The following is a 22,049-nucleotide window of genomic DNA, read 5'->3' on the forward strand; positions in this document are numbered from 1 at the left end:
TGGCAAAGATACTGGTGGATGTCCATCAGACAAGAATTAGAATTAGTCTCTGACTTTTCAACAATATCTCAGAGTCTCATATTAGGTGCATTAGAAAACACACATACTTCCTTAACAAAGAGTGCCATTTTACAAGTGAATCATGTTCTTCAAGTTCATTTCTAAGGTAAGCTATTTGGAACTTACAATTATTTTTCCTGTGGAAATAATTTTGGTAGTGATTATTTTGCTAAGCATACCAAAATATAATTATGTATAAATAAGCAAAGAGAGCCATTTCCCTTTAGCACAAAAAATTTTCTCTCAGCCCTCCAAGATGGGCATGCAGAAATTAAGGGAAGCCTGCTTCATATTTTCCCACTCTATCTGAATTGAAGCTCTATCATAATTGTTAACGTATATTATTGTCAATAAATATTCACATGCTTTTTGTTTACATTGGGTGGTTATCAATGATAGAAGAACTACGTCTTGCTAATCTAAGTCTCAATAGTGGCTGCTGAATGAATGAATGAATGGATGGAGGAGATTGCTGAAGAGCTACTATGAAATTTGTGGCAAGATGACCTCTAGGGAGGTTATTAGATAGCTCCATGATAACAATAACCAACTTTTTTTTTTTTTTGCTAGTCCTGGGGCTTGAACTCCGGGTTTGGGCGCTGTCCCTGAGTTCCTTTAGCTCAAGGCTAGCACTCACCCACTTGAGCCACAGCGCCACTTCCCAGGCCAGTTTTGAACCACAGTCCTCAGATCTGAGCCTCCTGAGTAGTGAGAATTACAGACATGAGCCGCTGGTGCCCAGCAGACATTTTTATTTTAATGTCTAAAGTGTATTCGTGCTATGTTAATTGGGTTGGATTCCTAGCCCTTGTAGGGACTCCTAGCAATCCCAGTTGCTGTCTGAAGACTTTTCAGAAACAAATGCCCATTAATGTAATTAATCTTGACTGTGAAAGTGTGATTTGAGAATTAGAAAAAGAAAATTTCAGACCAACAAATACAAAAAGGTGATTATTGTATAGAAATAGAAACAAAAAGATATATAAATAAGCTCATAACTGGTTTCATAAACTAGATTTGTAGACATAAAAGAAATTTTTGCTGGATGATGACTGGAAAAAGAAGAGATATAGGTCATGAGAGGATTGAAATAATCTTTCCTTCATTTGTGTTACCAGCCATAACTTCATCTAAAAGGGTTCTCAAACCCCTGTTCTTCACTAGACATACCAAGAATAGGAAGCAGATATAGAGTTTTACTTAGGATCTGAAGTCCCAATAGCTTGCCTCTCCATATATGCCCATGGGGCTGGCCTGCACCCACCAGCCCTTGACAATTTTAGAGTAACCACCAGTCTTCCCTGAGACTTTCCACCATTGCCCATATGGTTGTAAAGTTAAAAAAAAAAGGTGTAATCTATGTATCACTTCACATTCTTTCATGGATTGTACATAGGCAGTACATTACTCTAGGGGGCCCATTGGACTGGTACTTATTCAGCAGTCTTCTATCTTAGAGGTCTTTGTTCTTGGGATGTAAGCTCAAAGTATGCACTTATTTTTCCCTTTCAGGGTTCATTCACAGGGATCTCTAGAGAGAGCACCTCTCCTATTTCCAGACATGCCTAGTCATGATTGAATTTGTACACTTTTGATTTTCTCTCTAGAAGATAGAGCTTAAGAAGCTCTAGTATCACATGTAAAAGAACCTTTCAACATTTACAAGAAGAGATTTTTTTTCTTTTAACCCTTTTAAATCACAGGTCATAGATTTGTAGCATTTGTTAAGGTATAGTTATTATATTGTCATAAGCATAACTTTAACAAAGCTGTTTAAATTATATATAATTCCATAGCTGCTCTACTACCCTATTGGTTGGGATATAAATTTGTTCAACCACTCTGGAAAGCAATGTGGAGGTTTCTCAAAGACTAAACACAGGGATTCCCTATGATCCAGATTCCTGGGCATCTATCCAATTGACCACAAATGAAGCCACACTAAAGCTACCAGAACAATCACATTCATTACAGCATTGCTTACTATAGCCAAGATATGGAATTGACCCAGATGTTCCTCAGTGGATGAAGAAAATACAGTGTGCGTGTATATATGTGTACATATACACATATATACATACATATACACAATGAAAGTCTACATATCTATCAGAAAGAGTGATATTGTACTATTCATAAGGAAATGGAAAGACTTAGAAAAAATTATACTAAGCAAAGTAAGCCAGACCCAAAGAAACATAGGTTGCACAGTTTCCCCTATTTATGGCAACCAAAATGTGTCTATAAATCTACAAGTGAACACACTAGACGGTAAATAAGAAAATACAGTAGGACATGGTAAATTATGCAGGTCTTTAGACAGTCACACAATGAGACCAAAGGAGGATATTCATAGGAGCAGAACACAAAGGTTCCAAAACTATGTATGTACATATGATCACATAAAATAATATTTGACTAAATGAACTTCAAGAAATGGAAACAAGAGGAATTTTGTTATTGCTGTTTTTATTATCTTTTCCTTTTGTCTTGTTAATTTGTTAATCTTTAAGAGGGTGAAGTAGGGGGGGCAAAGAAAACGTGGACAAAGGATGACCAAATAGAGCACTGGTACTTACTAGACACTATGTGGAAAAGGAACTATACAACTTATGGATGATGACAGGGGGGAAAAACTGGGAGAAAACCAGGGAAGGGATGACATGGTTCAAAAAGAAATGTACTCATTACATGACTTATATAACTGCAACCCCTCTATACATCACCTCTACAATAATAATAAAATATGTTTTTTAAACAATAGAATGGGAAGTTGTCTAAAATCCATGAGATAATCTTTTATTTTTATTTCCTTATATCCATTACCAGTTTCTTCGTGCTAAGTCCTAAACCCTGGAAATTTTTCCTATGAACAGAGCTTCTTAGTTGCCTAATTTATTTTCTGACCTTCACACTGGTGCATGTTTTATTGGGGATGGGCTCTGAAGACATAGCTTATTTAATAAACCTTTTGAAATTAATTAAATTTCAAGTATTTCATAGTTTTACCACAGCATTTTATCACAAGGAGAGGCACCTAATGGATCAATTAAAAGATGTTAATTTGGGGAGGAGGGAATATGCATGAAGTAATTTGTGTTAAGCTGAATCCTTCTCTCCCGTCATTTCTCTTTCTCTTTTCTTCCTGTCTTCCCTTCCCTATTTCAAACTCCTAATGAACACATCGCAAATACCTCTACAAAGTAATTTTGAAAATCGTACTTAACATAATCCACTTTTACAAAACCAAGTACTCAGTGCAACTCTATTATGTATCTATAATTGTGTTCTAATTCTATAATTCAACATTGCCTTTGTTGGATGTGATTTTACAGTTATTATTTAATCCATTTGGGTTAATTTATTTGCTACCCATTGTATCTAAGTTTGTTTGAGAAAGAGTTAAATAAAGTGGAAAAAGACATAGTCTTCAGCATCAGAGAGCTTAGTTTCTGATTTGGAAACCTGGAAATTAGCTTTTTAACAACTGTTCCTCTCTCCTTGGTAGGTCTTAACTGAGCACAGCACTACTAATATTAATTTGGAAGGAGAAAATGGAAACACCGCTGTATTGACCACATGTGCCAAAGATAATAGCGAAGCACTGCAAATTTTGGTTTGTATGATATTATTTTGCTTTTTCTTTACACAGAAAATTGGTTTAAAATCTTAGTTCTGTCTATCTTTATCTGTGTCTACATTCTTAGTTCCTAAATGGACTAGACATCGGACACAGAGCATGTGAATCATGTTGAAACAATGAATCATGGAAGAAGATGTAAGAAAACTGACTACAAGGAAATATAGGCAGGAAAAAAATAAGATAAAACCATGGCTTGGGCTAGAATACCAAATGCAAAATGTAATACCCTGTGTGTTGATACAGGCCATTTAATTCTGAGCCTCCAAATAGTCAAAGGAAAAGACTAATTACTTGACTCATAATAGAGAAGCCAAAAGGAAAATAGCCATTCCAGCTCCCAAGACCAGCACTACTGTCACAGTTTTCTAATGGGAAGTCCAAAGCAACGTAACGCTCTAAAGATTCTCAACCATAATCCTAAGCATGCAGAGCCAGCCTACTCTCTGGAAAGGCTTCCCTGAGGTCCAGAAAGACTCTACAGATGGAGATTCCAATTCAGTGACTCCCTTTGCTTCTGGCATTACTCTTTTATACACTCCTAGAACTCCAGTCAATACATTTCTTTCAAGTATTCTTTAATCACCCGTATACTATTCAGAGCAGTTTCTGTACTTGTTATCCATTTTTCATTATCTTTAAGTAGTTGTACAAAGGAGTTGCCATTCAACAAAGCAGTTTATGAACACAATTCACCTTGACCAATGTCACCCCTTTTAACATTTGCTGTAATCCCTCTCAACCCCATACCTTTCCTCACTTATGGTAATATTGTAGGAGTTTTTATGACTCTATTCTCTCCCTTTCCTCTCTTCCTTCACCTACCCCGTAGCCCCACTCTTCTCTTCAAGTACCCCCTTTTTCTCGTGTTTATGTCATTGGACTGTGAGTTAGCCTTTATGAGGAATCACACTGAGTTCACTCCGAAACTTAACATGGATTTTTGCTTCTTCAACACACGAAAGATGAGGAAATGAAATTAAAACATTTAAAAATGTTTACCTATATTCACATGTATAAATATGTGTTAATGTATTCACTAGATAGCTTTAGAGATGAGTATGAAATCTACAAGCTGACATGATTGGACCAAAAAAGAATGCCATAAATCATTAAAAGAATGAAAATAAATACTCCAACCAAGAACTTAAAATAATTAGATAGCAAATTGGAAAAAAATAGAACAATTATGTATACATATACACACATATGTATATGTACATAACTATATATGCAAATATATTAAAATTTTTTAGTCTCTTTCCAAGTATAATTTTATGTGTATATTGTATGATGGTATTGTTTTATAAAGAATTTACTCAAAAATATATACTTTAACAATATGATGTTTTGAGGCAGATGTTCCATTTTTGAGTACACAAAATTATACATATGCTGATTCTGGCTCTGAGAGGCAACATTTTAAGAATTTACTTTTAAAATCTTATCTATCACAATGAGAAAGTACTTCAAGCTGAAGTCTAAGTTATTCAAAGTCATACTTCATAATGATTGGCTCAGAAAAGATGAGACACTAATTTAACTTTTGTGTAGTAAACCTTTATTAATCAAAAGAACTGATTTTTCTTAATTTTATAACTGCTAGTATATTATTAATCTTTATTTATTGTTTATATAGTTCTTATTAACTTTGAATAAGTGAAGGAAAAAAATCTGAAGACTATCACTTTATTTTTCTAAGGTCATGATATTCTTTTAAAAATACTCATAAATTCCATTAAACTATGTTGAATTTAGTGAGGTATCAAGATTGATATATTTGAGACATGGTGTTCCTTCATGTTCAAAAGTTGCAATGTAAATGTATTGAAGAATCTTAGCCTACTTCTGAATTTACTTGTCTTCCCTAGGTTTTTCTATCAGTATGAAGTCTCTGGTTTTATTGTGATCCAGGGAAGTAAAACATCCTAGGAATGGCAGAGAAATGCCCATTCCCTCATGTGAGTTCAGGCTTAACTCATGTTATTGACTTTTGTCTTTATCATTTCTTCCAGTTAAGTAAAGGAGCAAAGCTCTGTAAATCGAATAAGTGGGGAGATTGCCCGGTGCATCAGGCTGCATTTTCAGGGGCCAAAAAATGCATGGAACTAATATTAAAGTTTGGTGAGTGGAGACTTCTTCAATTCTTTGGAATAAAGAAGACTGTCCTAGTAGATGTGCTTAATTTGAGAAGTGTTTAATAGAATCTCCACATAGTCTTGCATCTAAGTCTAAATTCCCTCGTAAGTCTTTCCATTTATTGAAATATTCATTTCAAATGATACTTCCTCCTAAAGGTGAGCAGAGAGGATATAGCCGGGAGTCTCAGATCAATTTCGTGAATAACAAGAAAGCCAGCCCACTCCACCTGGCGGTTCAGAGTGGTGACTTAGAAATGATTAAAATGTGTCTGGACAACGGCGCACACATCGACCTGCAAGAGGTAATTGTCCACACTCTGTAGGATGTTCTTACTTTAGCATCATCACAAATTATTTCTCAAGATGCATTACAACTTCTGTACAGTCAATGTGAATTGGAAATGCATATAGCAGAAAGTAAATGTTATTTTCTTCTATTCATGTAAGAACACAATAACCGGATTTTTATATTTGGAAATTTCAATGAGTCTAAACAATTACAAATACAGATTCAGTAAAGACCATAAACAGCTTACCTGCCATTAAATAAGTCAATGAGTGCCCTCAAGTACAACAATAAATCATTGGCAGAAACATTGAAGTTCAGTCATGAATCTTTTTTGTTATAATTACATTCTTTTTTTTTTTTTTTTTTTTTTTTTTTTTGGCCAGTCCTGGGGCTTGGACTCAGGGCCTGAGAGCACTGTCCCTGGCTTCTTTTTGCTCAAGGCTAGCACTCTGCCACTTGAGCCACAGCGCCACTTCTGGCCGTTTTCTGTATATGTGGTGCTGGGGAATTGAACCCAGGGCCTCATGTATACGAGGCAAGCACTCTTGCCACTAGGCCATATCCCCAGCCCCTATAATTACATTCTTAAGTGTTAACATATTTTGGTTTGGGGCCATCTGATTAATTTCTATATATACCAGAATTGAGTGAGCCCCAGGTTCAGTTATGGGTGACTGAAAGTATAGATTTCAGAATCTTTTCCTGTAGGTGTCTGCAATTTTGTTGAATAACATGTTTTCCACAAAGATGTGTCTAAGTTACATCCTCATCTGAGATGTAAACACTGACTGTGCTATATAACTTGTTTATAGAATGGCAAGTGCATGGCCCTTCATTTTGCTGCAACCCAAGGAGCCACTGAGATTGTTAAAATGATGATCTCTTCGTACTCTGGCAGCAATGATATTGTTAATGCTGTTGATGGAAATCATGAGACGCTGTTGCACAGGCAAGTTCCCTACTTCTCATCTGTATATGATGTTTAGTCTTCACAAGTTAAATTAGTCATTCTAAGAAAAACAGCAAGGATGTCAGCAAAAAATTCTAAAAACGTTTAGCCCAAGAGAGAAGAACAGGTAATGCCTAGTGGCAAGAGTGCTTGACCCTATGATTCAACTGGAATCTTTTCTATACCCAAGGTATGGGAACAGAATGTTAAACTGATTTTCAGTGAACAAAATTTCCATTGCTATATTCTGGACTCTTGAACTTAGGCTCAAGAATAACTTCCTACATCCTGAGTGTCTTCTCCCATGTTTAGTGAGGACAATGGAGCCAGGGACATGTGCAAAACTCACTGCCACCTCCCTGTGTCTCTGTTTCTGTATCTCTTTCTTTTTCTAATACTACACATTACAAAACACGGTCCAGTTACCTACTGTGAATTGTGAGCTCTTTTCTGACATTCTATGCTTCAAATCTAATTCCCAGTCTGTGGTGTATGTGTGTTTTGTTAATCAGAATCAATGGTAAATTTTGAAGGACTACTAATCATTAACATTGTATCCTATTTTTCAATGTCTAGCTAAAGACATGTGTTCTGATACAGTAGCTTTGTTTTCTATACTATATCAATATTATCTCAATTTTCTTTTTGCAGAGCCTCATTATTTGATCACCATGAGCTAGCAGACTACTTAATTTCAGTGGTAACTATTCATCCAATAAGTGAAATAAGTGTACTTTTCTTAATTATTATTTACAGTTGAAAAATAATTTTCTAAGAACATAATCTTGATTTTCAAAATAAATCACCCAATTGTTTCTTGCATAGCAACGGAGAAAGAGTTCCAGAATGATGACTAACACATTGGAAACTAGAGTATATTTTGTAGGGATGCATTATGGCCAAGCTTCTTACCAAAGTGTGCTTTCTGATGTTCCCATCACTGTCTTCCTGCTTAGAGCTTATTTGGCCATTGCAATTCAAGGTCTCTTGATGGCCTATGAACCAGTTTGGTTGGGAGTGCAGGTCTTAAGGAACTCCACTGATCCTTCTTCAGCCTCAGTGGCTTGAGGCAGACATGTACTTTCATCTTAAGTCTCCGTCACCTGCCATTGTAAGCTTTGGGCCCCATCCCTCATCACCTGCTGGCAAGCCAGGAAAAACTGAGAAATGGAGAAAATTATTGAGGATTTCTTGCAAATGAAAGTGTGAGGTCTTTTGCACTCGAAGAAATGGAAGCAGTCAGCTTTTGAGTTAAAGTTTTCTAAGTCCTGGGAATGGATACATGTATGATAGCCCTATGTAAGTCCACCATAGGAGCCAAAAATAGAGTTTCATGTGTGTATAATAGAAGTGTGTTGTCAGGAGAAGCTACTGAAATCATGATTGTTATCTAGAAGAATCCTGGAAGCCCCAGCAAACATCTTGGTTTTGTGTCACATATGGTTTCCTTGGGAGGCAGGCATGATGTGCTCCCTCCCCAGCAAGAGGACCATGGCAGACCCGCACCTAATAACAGTAGTTAGAGGGGATGAAGCAGCCACTGTCACCTGTGTCTGCTGGATCCTGAAAGAACAGGGAAATGTCCACAATCACAACTGGCATTTAAACTTTTCGATTATCCTGCCCCAAATATGGGCTTGTTTTCAGGAAATTCTCAAAGGCTTTTTTTTTTCCTGTTCTAGGAAACATTATCATTGTAATATATAATACTTACAAAATCTGATTTGTAAATTTAGAAAACGGTGGTGCTCAGACTTGAACTCATGGATTCACATGTTAAGCAAGTGCTCTTATTGCTTGAGCTACATCCCTCACCCCGTTACCTTTTAGGTTATTCTTCAAACAGGAATTTTTGCCTTTTTTCTTTTTTGCCTGGTCCGGCGTTTGACTATGAAGCTTATTTCTCTAACATAGCTGATATTGATGATATGAGCCATCATACCCAGTTTGTTTGTTGAAATGGAGTCTCACTAACTTATTTTTGTCTGGGTTGGCCACAAATCATTATTCTCCCAATCTCTGCTCTTTGAGTAAGTTTGCTAACAAGCTTGTGCCATGTCTGGACTTTAAGTACATTTTTTTCTCAGATAGAAGTTGGAAAAAAATTTTACCTTAGTAATTTTAATGCATTTATTCCAGTTGATCTGTGTAGGACGAAGTAAAATTCACATATGCAACATACAATTTTATTGAAAATAATTTCTTAGTTCCTAATTTAGAGGGTTTTAGGGTTTAGGTAGATCTAGTGCAAGAAGGCAGCTAAGTGCCTAATTAATATGTGAAAATATTTCCAGCATTGAAATTATTTTAGAAAGTCTTGACTTCTGATAGTCTAGTGTAAGAAAAGAGGGAAATGTCACATAACACACTGCTTAATCACATGCTTGAATGGTGGTCATAATATAGACACTCTATGCTAGTGGATTTTCATTACTTAGAGATCTCAGTATACTGACTGATCTGTGTATAGCTCTGTGGTGAATGACTTACTTTGTCTTAGGGGGCAGATATCAACATCACTGATTCAGAAGGACGCACTCCTCTGCTACTAGCAACGGCATCTGCATCTTGGAATATTGTGAATTTGCTACTATCTAAAGGTACAAAAATGGAGCAAGCCAAGTCTTTGGAATCACTATTCAATTAGACTAGATAAATATTTATTATTTATTTATTTATTGGTGTTTCTCTGTGTGATGAGATAGAAAATGTGTGCACTCTACAGCATTGATATATGAAGACTGATGTTCACCTGTTATGTGTCAGAACAGAACATTTCCCATGTCCAGTAAAGGAGCAATATTTTACAGATAATTTCAGGACAGCAGTAGAGAACATTCACAGGCAATAGTTACACCTTAGGTGTTTGCTGAACATTGTACCAGCTTTCTGTAAATGAGTCAGTCCTCTTTGGTATAGGTGTTGTAACCATCCCTATTACATCCATTAACCTGCTGCTGTGAGAATAAAGACTACAGCTGTTTCCAGCTCTTCCCAGTCCTGGCCCTCTTCTCTCCAGTTCACCTCGCCATCCTTCATCTTCCTGTTTCCTCTCCTCTTCCCTTCTCCAGTCCCTCTCCTCCCCCATTCCGTTCTTTTTTTATCTTCCGTTTGCTCCTTGTTCATATTTTCTGTTCCAAAAGTTAAGGTTTAGAGGTGACGTTGTACAAAAAGAAATGTACTCTTTACCTGGCTTATGTAACTGTAACCCTTTTACTCATCACCTTTATAATATCAATAAAATATTTTTAAGTTAGAAATTTTTACTGTAATATAATACACACTTACTATCTCCTTTCACACACACATTCTCTCTCTCACACACACACACTTTTTAAAAAAATGTTTACTTTTCCCATTTATATAAAGTTTTCTGTAAGTTAAAGGTTGGCAAAAATTTTTAGTCAAAATATTAGGTTGAAAATTTACCACAAACCATGCTTTCATTAAACATTAAGAATTTCAATTTGTATTATATTCTGTTTTGTAGGTGCCAAGGTAGATGTAAAAGATCATCTTGGGCGTAACTTCTTACATTTGACTGTACAGCAACCTTATGGATTAAAAAATTTGCAACCTGAGTTTATGCAGGTAGAGTATGTCTGTGGATTTTCATAGAGTAAGCTGTGTTTTGCAGGGAGTAAGCTGGTTTGGGTTGCTATGAGCTTGTTATTATATGAGACTTCATTTGAGGATTTCAAAACTTTCAAAATAAAAAATGCTGCATTTGAACATCATAGTCGTGGTGGTGGAGGTCGTGATAATGATGATCGTGATGATGATGATGATGATGACAATAAAAATTCATTGAACTTGGAATGGTTTTTGATGTGACAAAGGATTGCTGTATATATACATTTATAATAAGAATACATCTTAATAATCATGTTTCCTTCAGTAGTCATTGAATATTATAAATTTTATATCATTGAGAAAGTCAAGTATGCAATTAAATGAACAATATTCTACCAGCAATTAATAATTTACTTGACATACCGACTCATTGATTCCCAGATGAAAGCAGTATCTTTATATTTATATTCATCAGTAGTTACAAAGTAACTACTGGGTATATGTGAAATATGCCATTTTTAATAATGAATAGAATTTTTTATACAGTGACTGTCCTTAATAATGAATCAAAGATACCTGTAACTGAATATTTTAAAAAGTTAACCAATGCCTATTAATTTGATTAAGCTACCCATATGCCCTTCTTTGTTTTGTTTAGTATACTATCAAAGACCAAATAAGCCTACTTTTAATATTCCCATGCATTTTGCCTAACAGAACATGTTAAGTGTTCTTTTGGCAAATAAAGGAAACAATGAGAAAATAGGGCCACATAAGTTTGGAAAATGCTGTTTAGGTACTTTTCCTGCAGAATCTCTCAGAGCCTTTAATAGGGTAGTGTGCACTTTAGAGAGAGCATGATATTTCATCCTGACATTTTATCCTAATACCCTGTAGGTAGTTTACAGGTTATCCTTGAGGAATACAAATTGAACCTTATTAGAAAATTCCATGTTGCAGTAGTTAGAAAAATTCTGTATTTGTATAATAGAGTTCTATAAAAAATATTCATTTTCCCATAGATGCAACCTATTAAGGAGCTAGTGATGGATGAAGACAATGAAGGGTGTACCCCTCTCCATTATGCATGCAGACAGGGGGTCCCTGTCTCTGTAAATAACCTACTTGGTTTCAACGTGTCTATTCACTCAAAAAGCAAAGATAAGAAATCACCCCTGCACTTTGCAGCCAGGTAAAACCCAGTCTGTACAATAGATGACATGTCCTTCTGCTATAACATACTGACTTTGAAAATACATAAACACCCTATCTTTCAAGTTATGGGAGGATCAATACCTGTCAGAGGCTTCTGCAAGACATAAGCGACACGAGGCTCTTGAATGAGGGGGATCTCCATGGCATGACTCCGCTCCACCTGGCTGCGAAGAACGGCCATGATAAAGTTGTTCAGCTTCTGCTGAAAAAAGGAGCACTATTTCTCAGGTAAGGGCATGTGGAGGAAGGAGTTTATATAGTATGTTAAGTATTATGGGTTGTCTTTTTCGATATTTTAATTATATTATCTAAATTTATATCTCACTAAACATTTCTGTCCATCTTATTCTTAAAGCATATGTGAGTTTTCAAGCATTAAAAGGCAATTCTGCTGTGTGCCACTGGCTCAATGCCTGTAATTATACCTACTGAGAAGACTGAAATGTGAGGATTGTGGTTCAAAACCAGCTTGAACAGGAAAGTCCTTAAGACTAATCTCTAATTAACTATCTAAAAACTGGAAATGGAGCTGTGGCTCAAGAGGCAGATCTCTAGCCTTGAGCAAAAAAGCTCAGGGATAGCACCCAGGCCTGGAGATCAAGTTTTGGGACCACCCCATTATACACCAAAAAGATATTATGATGTTATTATTAACAGTAACTATTAACCATAAAAACTAATGCTACCATTGTGGAGCATTTTTGATAGAATGTTTAATGAAACAATGAAACAAGAATGAAAATAATATTCAGTAGTATATAACACCTTTACATGACACAAACATATGGTCATTTCTTTTATCCTCAAGCATTTGATAATGTGTCTATGTCCTCTGTATATTAATCTCCTAACTAAAATATATGTTCAGGGGGCTGGGGATATGGCCTAGTGGCAAGAGTGCTTGCCTCGTATACATGAGGCCCTGGGTTCGATTCCCCAGCACCACATATACAGAAAATGGCCAGAAGTGGCGCTGTGGCTCAAGTGGCAGAGTGCTAGCCTTGAGCAAAAAGAAGCCAGGGACAGTGCTCAGGCCCTGAGTCCAAGGCCCAGGACCGACAAAAAAAAAAAAAAAATATATATATATATATATATATATATATATATATATGTTCAGATCATGTTATCAATAGATAACACTGAACATGAAGTTATTAGATTGCAAATGGTGCCCGCTTTGTAGTTTAACCCGTGTAGCATGAGCAGTGTGGTTGCCTGTCCCACATTTCATCTTCATAGTGTGATCACAGGTCCTTTTTCAACCCTCTTGACAGTGACCACAATGGCTGGACGGCTTTGCATCATGCTTCCATGGGTGGGTACACTCAGACCATGAAGGTTATTCTGGATACCAATATGAAGTGCACAGATCGGCTTGATGAAGAGGGGGTAGGTAGTCTATTTCTTTTACCAAATGCCAAATTTTGATTCCAAAATTTCCAGGAATCCTTCATCTTCACTGGTAGCTCTATCCCTTTCCTGGCTTACCTCAAGCCTTTTGTTGGGGTTTCCACACCAGACCTTGTGGTAAGGTATGAGCCACAGGGAAACAGAAATGGGACAACACTAAGAGGCCACCTGCCTATGGTCACATAGGCTCTTTCAGGCCCATGAGACTCGGAGATAAAGTTTTCACCAGGCCCTGATGAACCTAGAAGAATGAAGACAGCAGGACTGAGTATTTTCAAAGTTGTGTTGTTTTGGAGTCTGTTGATCCAAAAGACTGTCCTTTATGGTGCTGTTAGTGTCCTTCCAACTTCTTTGCAGAGTATTCATGAAATGACAAACATAGAAAGTCACTCTTGTCTGTTTTTAGGATATGTTCTCAATCTCTAATTTATTTTTATAAGTTTGTAAACCCCAAATTGGGAAGCACAGCTCTCAGAGATAAGGAATCTCCTAGGAATGTTCTCTATGTTCACAGCATCCTTATGCTGAAAACCTGTCCTGGGTCTTTGTGGAATCACCTCTCTATAAACACACACACACACACACACACACACACACACACACACACACACACCATATTGGAATGATAAACTCATCTCATTATTTCATAGTGTAATGATTGTAAACACATCATAAATTGATACATTTGGATATTGAATAGTTCAGTCTGTTGATCATTTCTTTAGAAAAATTCTGCAATGCAATATGCCATTGTCCCAATTTTTCTTCCCTCCCTCCCTCCCTCCCTCCCTCCCTCCCTCCCTCCCTCCCTCCCTCCCTCCCTCCCTTCCTTCCTTCCTTCCTTCCTTCCTTCCTTCCTTCCTTCCTTCCTTCCTTCCTTCCTTCCTGCCCTCCTTTCTCTTTTTTATTTGACAGTCCTAGGGTTTGGACTCAGGGCCCTGGCTTCCTTTTGCTGAAGGTTAGTAGTCTACCCTTGAGCCACAACAACACTCCCAATTTTTTCTGTATATGTGGTGCTGAGGAATTGAACCCAGGGCTTCATGCATGTTAGTCAAGCATTCCCAGCCCTCTTTTTATTATTATTGTTGTAAAGGTGATGTACAGAGGAGTTACAGTAACAAGTCAGATGAGTAATTTCTTTTTAAACAGTGTCACCTGTTTGTTTCTCCCTCCTGGTCCTACTCCCTGACAATTCATAGAGTTTATTTTCAACATAGCATCTAGTGTGTATCACTGCTGCATTTGTTAACCCTTTATCTCAGCATTTCTGTGCTCCCCTTATGTTCCCCAAACAGATAAACTTGCATACAAGACAAAAGGTAAGGAAATAAAAACCAGCAGCAAAGAAGAAATGGGGGAAAAAAAGCAAAAGAACATAAAGCCTCTTGTTTCCATTTTGTGGTGTTCATTTTGATAAACAGCATTTTATATGATCATATAGCCAGAGCTATTGAACCTTTGTGTTCCTCTCCTAAGAATATTCTCTTTTGGTCTCACTGTGTGAATGTTTAGAGTTTTATATAAGTTATCATGCCTAAGTATGGGATGTTTTTGTCTTTTACAATCCAGTGAGTTTACTTATAGACTTATAGCCCCTTTAAGAAATGTATCCAATGCCCAACGTATGATACTGTAACCTCTCTGTACGTCAGTTTGATAATAAAAATTTGAGAAAAAAAAAAGAAAAAAAAGAAAAAAAATTAATTTTATGGGCACTATCTAGGTGCAACAAATGAGGGAAACCATGCAACCAATATTTCTTTGGGTCTTACTTACTTTGCTTAATATATGTTTTCCAACTCTTTCCATTTCCTTAGGAAAGGTATAATATCATTCTGATGCAAGTATAGAATTCCATTGTGTGTAAATACCACGTTTTCATCCCAGTGTTTTTATGTCCTATTTTCTCTAAAAGAACACTGCACTCCACTTTGCGGCACGGGAGGGGCATGCCAGAGCAGTGGCACTTCTTCTGAACCATGATGCTGACATCGTGTTGAATAAGCAGCAGGCCTCCTTCCTGCACATTGCACTTCATAACAAGAGGAAGGAGGTAGTTCTCACCACCATCAGGAGCAAAAGGTACCTGTCACCCTGTCCACTGCTGCTTAGTGTTCTCAGAGTGCAGGGAGGAAATAAAGGAAAAAGGGGGTTCAGAGTTTAATCAGTATTAAATATCAACTGTGTACATTATTGAAAAACTTACTAGAATCAATTAGCTGTGAAAAGGGGCCTCATTTTAGCATTCCCATTATATATACAGTGCACCTTGATCAACATTGCCTCTTCCATCATTCTTCCTCTTCACTCTAGTGGCAAGCAACAAATACATTCATTTTTAATCTGGCATCTATAAAAAGAAGGAAGCATAGAATTCGGCCCTGGCAGTCCTTTTGTCAGATGTGAATAATCCAGGCATATTGCGATCAGACCCCCAAGATCATTGTCAAATGAACTCTACTCTGTCTGCCCTTCTTTAACTGGCCTGCTACACTGTTACCCACATGTCATTGTTCATGATGAAGTTGGAGGGTAGTTTTTCCTCTTCTGAGACTCATCATGGACTGCCATGCACAAGGGCTCTACATTACCTAGTGGTAGGCACAACGAGGAGAAATTTCATGTTCAAGGCAGAGTTAGGCTAAAGATACGTAGTTTCAAGGTTTCTTTTGAAACTCCAATCAAAGTTGTAACCAAGTTTTCTGCTGATAGTGTAGATATTCCAGATGGATTTTACTGGTAAGGGAAAGTTGGTCTGTATTGGTATTAGATCCAGAATCCTATCACATAGATAGGGATTTGGACACAAATGCACTATTCTTTACTTCTCTTTGGTATCATAAACACTTTCTTATCCCATCAACTTGGGTGGGATTGAAGAAGGGCAAATTCTGTGATGGTCTGGCAGATTCAAAGTACTTTTTATGTATTTAACATGCTATTTTGTAGTTAAACTAAATATATAACATATATGCATGTGTTTTTGTATGTGTGTGTGAATTAACAATTAAGTTCTAAGTTGCCAAAGTAAGTATGTGACTATCTCTGTTGAACATGATCATCTTTTAACATACTTAGCATTTCATGACTTCAAGAGAAACAGAATTTAGAAGGCATTTAGAAGGCATTTAGGAAGGCATTTAGAGAAACAGAACAGTAATTGTTACAGCCAGTTTTGGAGTTTGCCCTTGTGTCTTATTTCTCTTAGTTAATGGAAATTTATTAATAAAATTTCATTAATAGAGTAATCTTGGTTCCATATTGAAACCAATGTGTGGTTGTTCCACTTCAGAAATTAACTTAAACAGAAGCTTTCCCAAAACCTACCATTTTAAATTTTCAGTTGTTTTTCAGAAAAGAAGGATAAAGAATGGCACGTGTCTTACATATTTACTTTTTATAGGTGGGATGAATGTATGAAGGTTTTCACTCATCATTCTCCATCCAATAGATGTCCAATCATGGAAATGGTAGAATACCTCCCAGAATGCATGAAAGTAAGCCCCTATGTATTCATTATTGCAATGTTCCTGGCATATAATATAATGTAATGAGTCATTGTAATAATCACTATTAATCATAGCTTTTATCTAGACATTAGGTTTTCATAGGCTACATTGGAAGCTAGTGAATAGGTATTTAACTACTTCAATTACGAATTGTGTGCTTTATGAGAACATGTATTAAACAGGTTTGTTCTCTAAACAATCTAAGTTTGGGACCGAGACTGCAAAATGGTATTTGTTATTTGAATGAAGGCTTTAGTTCTCTAGGTACATTTTTTGACATGTATATTTTTTGTTTCAAATTTTCATTAGCACCTAACAATTCACAGCCCAGGTGTTTTCCTGAAGGGCCCAGATAATCTTGCTTTCCACAGAAATCAGATCTGTTGCCTGGACTCTGTTCTCACAACTCAAGAATGGCTGGGCTGAGCATCAGCTGCCCCCTTCTGGTGTGTAGGCCTCTTTCAGTGGTTCCCCGTGGCCTGGCTTTTGTCTTCACACTGTGTATAGATATGTATACCTATGGAAGATCAAGTACAGGAAAAGCAATTGCACATGGATGACAAGTCGCACTGGGCACTAGAGCTTAACACATGAGAAGGAGAGGTGGAACAAACAACCTTTGGGTCATATAGGACACTGTGTCTATCCTGGCTGGTTGCAGTATAAGAAGCAAAGGAATAGAAGTGCAATATCTTTTGTGGTGTTTAGAAATGGGACATTTCAGATAGTCTTCTGCCTTTATATCTCAGCTGCATTTTCTCTCCCAAAGATTCTTTTAGATTTCTGCATGATTCCGTCCACTGAGGACAAGTCCTGCCGAGACTACCATGTAAGTTTATCATTATAGTTGGAAATTTATTTTATTACAGTTCTTTGAACAATATAAAAATATTGCTACCACAGGTTGAACAGCCTATTGTAGTAGTCACTTTGGTTTCATTTACCATAATATTTTATTATCTACTTGTGAAGAAATGTTTTATTTACATTCTAGGTTTCCATAGATATTTTGTTTCTAACAGCATCACTTAGTATTAGTTATCATCTTTATAGTCCTGGGCTTCATTTTTCATGGAGAGTGAAATTCTGCAATTCTTCAAAGCTCTACAGATGAGGTAATCAGATGCCACAGAAACTCCATGAGGCACTTATGGGACTGAACTAGCACTTTCTCTCCATCCTAGTACCAACAGGCAGAGTGGCCACTAGTAAATTTTTGTTGTTGCTTGTTTTTCCCTCAGATTTGAGCTTACTAAAATTATTTATGTACTTGAGGTCCAAGCCACAGGAGAATTCTTTTTCCTTGACGTTGAGTTATAAAGCAATAGAAGAATAGCTTTCTAAAATATTTGTTACATTCCATGTATGATCATTTAATTCCCCTTTCTCTACTTAAAATGATTCATGTTTGTCTAGACCAGTTAAGACTCAGCAGAATTTTATCCTAGCATATTTTATCTTTCAAGACATTTTTCAACAGATACTAGTAATTCCTAATAACCCTTATGAAAATATAAAATCTTCACATTGTTTGAACTCTCATTTATGTCTGTTCCTGGTTTTGCTGCCCCTTGTAAGAAGCACTTGTGGGAGATGGGGCTGTGGTTGAATGATAGAGCACTTGCTTTTAATGCACAAGGCCCCCCTTTTTTTCTAGCACAAAAAGAAAAACAAAAAGAAAAGAAAGAAGACAAGGTAATGATTTGGGTTTTATACTAGAGTAACAATTTAAATTTGTGTCCTCCACAGATTGAGTATAATTTCAAGTATCTTCAGTGTCCACTGGAATTTACCAAAAAAATAACACCTACACAGGAAATCATATATGAGCCCCTTTCAATTGTCAATGTAAGTGCAGAGGTTTCATTATCTAGCTAGTTTCTTCTACCTGGGTAGAAGAAACTGTCCATTCTTGATGAAAATTAAATGGACCTGGAGGTAATTCTAGTTTTATAGCCCAATGTTTATTTCTACCATGTCAGCACTTTTTTTTTTTTTTTTAGTAAACACATGAGGACTTTCCTATATTCTTTAATTAAGAAAATTATTTTCAAAGTGATGTACAGAGGGGTTGGAGTTACATATGTAAGGTAGTGAGTACATTTCTTGTCAAGTTTGTTACCTCCTCCCTCATTTTTCTCCCACCCTTGCTCCTCCCCACTCCCCCCACCCAAGTTGTACATTTGGTTTACTACAAATTGTCTTGTAAGTATTGCTGTTGCATTGGTTTGCCTTTTGCCCTTTGTGTCAACATTTTGATGTTCCCTTTCCCTTCCCTGATTCAGACAAACATGTATACAATACCCAAGGTACCAAAATCAAATACAGTGACAACAGGGCTAAACCATAGAGAAGATAAACGAATGAAGAAAGAAATAATTTCACATAGAACATGATACATAACACAACAGTGATAAACCTCTTGTTTCCATAGTAGAAAACAAGGTAATTATAGCAAGAATTGATAAGGCAGATTCATTTTTTCTGAGTAATAGAATTGTGTGTTTCTACTCACAATCTCTTCCTTGTACGTCTGGTACTGCAGTTACTGTGTTTCTATAGCACCACCCGATGTCTCTCTGTGATAATGCACTTCTTCAGTGCTCTACCAAGCTTTTCTGGTCAACTTTGTCCTCCTGGGCCTCTCCTGGTGCTTGTTCCTTTCAGTGCTTAGAAATGATCCCCTTTGGAATCATTTGCATATTGCATATACACTCCATGCTTCTGTTTCTGTAGGAAGAAACAAGGAGTTGAGATTTTTCTCCCAAGACGATTTTAGAGGTGTAGCAAATAAATGCCAGGAAATCTGTCATTGGTTTAGATCTTTTTCTTTATATCTTCAACCCCTGGTGTAGGAATCACTTCACTAGATTCTGTATTATGCAAGAAGGCGGCAGTGTGTGTAAAATGTTGTTATTCGGTTTCTGTGTGCAGAAAAGATAACCCAGAGGCCCCTCTTCTGTCATCTTGGTGGTGTCAGCTCCTCTATGTATTTCTGGAATAATTAAAATATAATTTAAAAGAATATGGGGCTGGGAATATGGCCTAGTGGCAAGAGTGCTTGCCTCCTATACATGAAGCCCTGGGTTTGATTCCTTAGCACCACATATATAGCAAAGGGCTAGAAGTGGTGCTGTGACTCAAGTGGCAGAGTGATAGCTTTGAGCAAAAAGAAGCTAGGGACAGTGCTCAGGCCCTGAGTTCAAGCCCCAGGACTGGCAAAAAAAATAGATAAAAGGAAAATGTGAAAGAATACTTGGACCTTCTAAAAATGGTCACGAAAACACAATTCACACACTATTTTAATGATTACGTATAGGCACTCTATTGTTTAAAATCCTCATAGAAATATAATGCTGCATTTCTTCAAGAAAAATGTGGACATGTGGCCCTTGTTAACTTCTTGTGCTTGTCCATTCCTGTTGTAATTCTGTATAAGGTTTAAAAGTTGATCTCATCTCTCAACACTCAGAAGAAAAGAGAGACTGAATCACATGATTGTACCTATATAAGATGATTCTGTAGCTTCTGGTTTATTTTTCTTGATGTGGTTGTTATCTCTATGAAATTCATAAAATAAACATTATATTTATAAAACCAAACTAAAGTTATAAACACAGAAGAAAAATGCTCAGTTTCTTTAGTTGTTGAGTCTGATTTTATTTTATTTTTTGTTTTCCTTTCACTTCCAGGTCATGGTTCAACACAACCGCATTGAGCTTCTCAATCACCCTGTGTGTAAAGAATATCTAATGATGAAATGGTGGGTACTGAAGGATATTTCTGCTCTAAATCAGTTCTCTATTACATCATGAAAATCCAAGCAACTGTGCTTTGATGGTATTTCAATGTTTGTACTTTGAAAAGAGAAATGTATCAAAAGCAAATTTTGACATTAAAAATTCTGCCACTGTTTCCCTTTTTTTGTTGGAGAGAGTCTTAATTTTATTAGCATATATTGGTTATATGAAGGAGCTTTATTATCATACCTGCATACATATATACAATGTCCTCTCTTGATCAAATTCACCTCCTTGCTCACTTTCTCATCCCCTCACCTCCTCTTAATAACAACATGCTCTGTTATCCTACAAGCTTATAAAATGCTTTGACTGTATGCACCCTCCCCTTCACTTGCTCTGTCCACTCTCCTCACTCTCCCTGGTACCCATTCCCCAAGGGAGCCTAATCTACACTTCTGTCATTTGGTTTCTTTACTTCTTATTACTTGTATAAAGGCATTTCATCATGGTATTTCACACATACATACGTTAAGTGGATGAACTCCTTCTAATTAAACCCTTCTATTGCCCTCACTTTCTGCATTCTATATATCTCACTATTATTGAACAGCTCTCAGTGAATTTCATTATATCATGACCATCCCTACACTTCATTGTGCACATTGGAACACACAATGTATTTTGATTGTATCTACCCTACAACAATCTCTTATCCACTCACCATGTTTTATGCATGTGTATATACATTTGTGTATATATACATATATATACACATATATACATATACATGCATTCATATGTGTACATATGTATGAATATATGTATCTGTACACATCTCTCATATTAGATTCAGCATAAAAGGAAGAACATGTGGCCTTTGTCCTTCTAAACCTGATTTACTTTCTTTAACATGATGAATTCCAAATATATCCATTATCTTAAAACTATTATAATGTCAGTCCTCATGATGGCTGAACAATGCTTAGTTGTGTATGTACCCCACATTTTCTTTACTGAGTAACCAGTTGGATGGCATCTAGGGTCTAGTTGGCTGTAATGAATAGCACTGCAATAAACACGAGTGTGCAAGTATTGTATTGTTAACTACTTTATTTCTTTGGATATATGCCCAAAGATGGCAACTCTGGATCATAATATAATCCTATTTTTAGTTTTTTTGATACCTCCATACTATTTTCCATAGTGGTAAAACTAATTTCCATTTTCATCACCTGCCCCCGTGACAAGCATTTGTTGCTCATATTTCTGAGGATGACAATTCGGACTGGAATAAGATGAAATCTAAATGTCATTTTAATTTGCATTTTCTTTATGGCCAGGGATATAAAACATTTCTCTGTGTACTTTTTGGCCATTTGTATCTCTTCTTTGGAAAATTATCTATTCAGTTCAATTTGGCCACATAGTAATTGGTTGTTGATTCATTGAGAGATTGTTTTCTTAAGCTCCCTGCATATTTTTCTGGTTATTAATGCCTATTAGATATGTAGCTGGCCAAG

General features: G+C 36.5%; 1 protein-coding gene across 1 annotated transcript in view; it reads left to right on the forward strand.

Annotated features, from left to right (window-relative positions):
- Positions 1–22,049, forward strand: part of Trpa1 (transient receptor potential cation channel subfamily A member 1) — a 46,000-nt gene that overhangs the window by 9,349 nt on the left and 14,602 nt on the right. Inside the window, exons 4-18 of the mRNA XM_048358661.1 lie at positions 3,569–3,676; positions 5,716–5,824; positions 5,998–6,143; positions 6,943–7,079; positions 7,731–7,779; positions 9,580–9,679; positions 10,570–10,670; positions 11,675–11,844; positions 11,931–12,095; positions 13,142–13,256; positions 15,193–15,359; positions 16,681–16,774; positions 17,556–17,615; positions 18,536–18,634; positions 20,479–20,549. Coding sequence (XP_048214618.1) covers positions 3,569–3,676; positions 5,716–5,824; positions 5,998–6,143; positions 6,943–7,079; positions 7,731–7,779; positions 9,580–9,679; positions 10,570–10,670; positions 11,675–11,844; positions 11,931–12,095; positions 13,142–13,256; positions 15,193–15,359; positions 16,681–16,774; positions 17,556–17,615; positions 18,536–18,634; positions 20,479–20,549 — 1,691 coding nt within the window. The remainder of the gene's footprint in view (positions 1–3,568; positions 3,677–5,715; positions 5,825–5,997; positions 6,144–6,942; positions 7,080–7,730; positions 7,780–9,579; positions 9,680–10,569; positions 10,671–11,674; positions 11,845–11,930; positions 12,096–13,141; positions 13,257–15,192; positions 15,360–16,680; positions 16,775–17,555; positions 17,616–18,535; positions 18,635–20,478; positions 20,550–22,049) is intronic.

This window comes from Perognathus longimembris, chromosome 12, assembly GCF_023159225.1.
Source record: "Perognathus longimembris pacificus isolate PPM17 chromosome 12, ASM2315922v1, whole genome shotgun sequence".
In the NCBI taxonomy this organism is placed as follows: domain Eukaryota; kingdom Metazoa; phylum Chordata; class Mammalia; order Rodentia; family Heteromyidae; genus Perognathus; species Perognathus longimembris.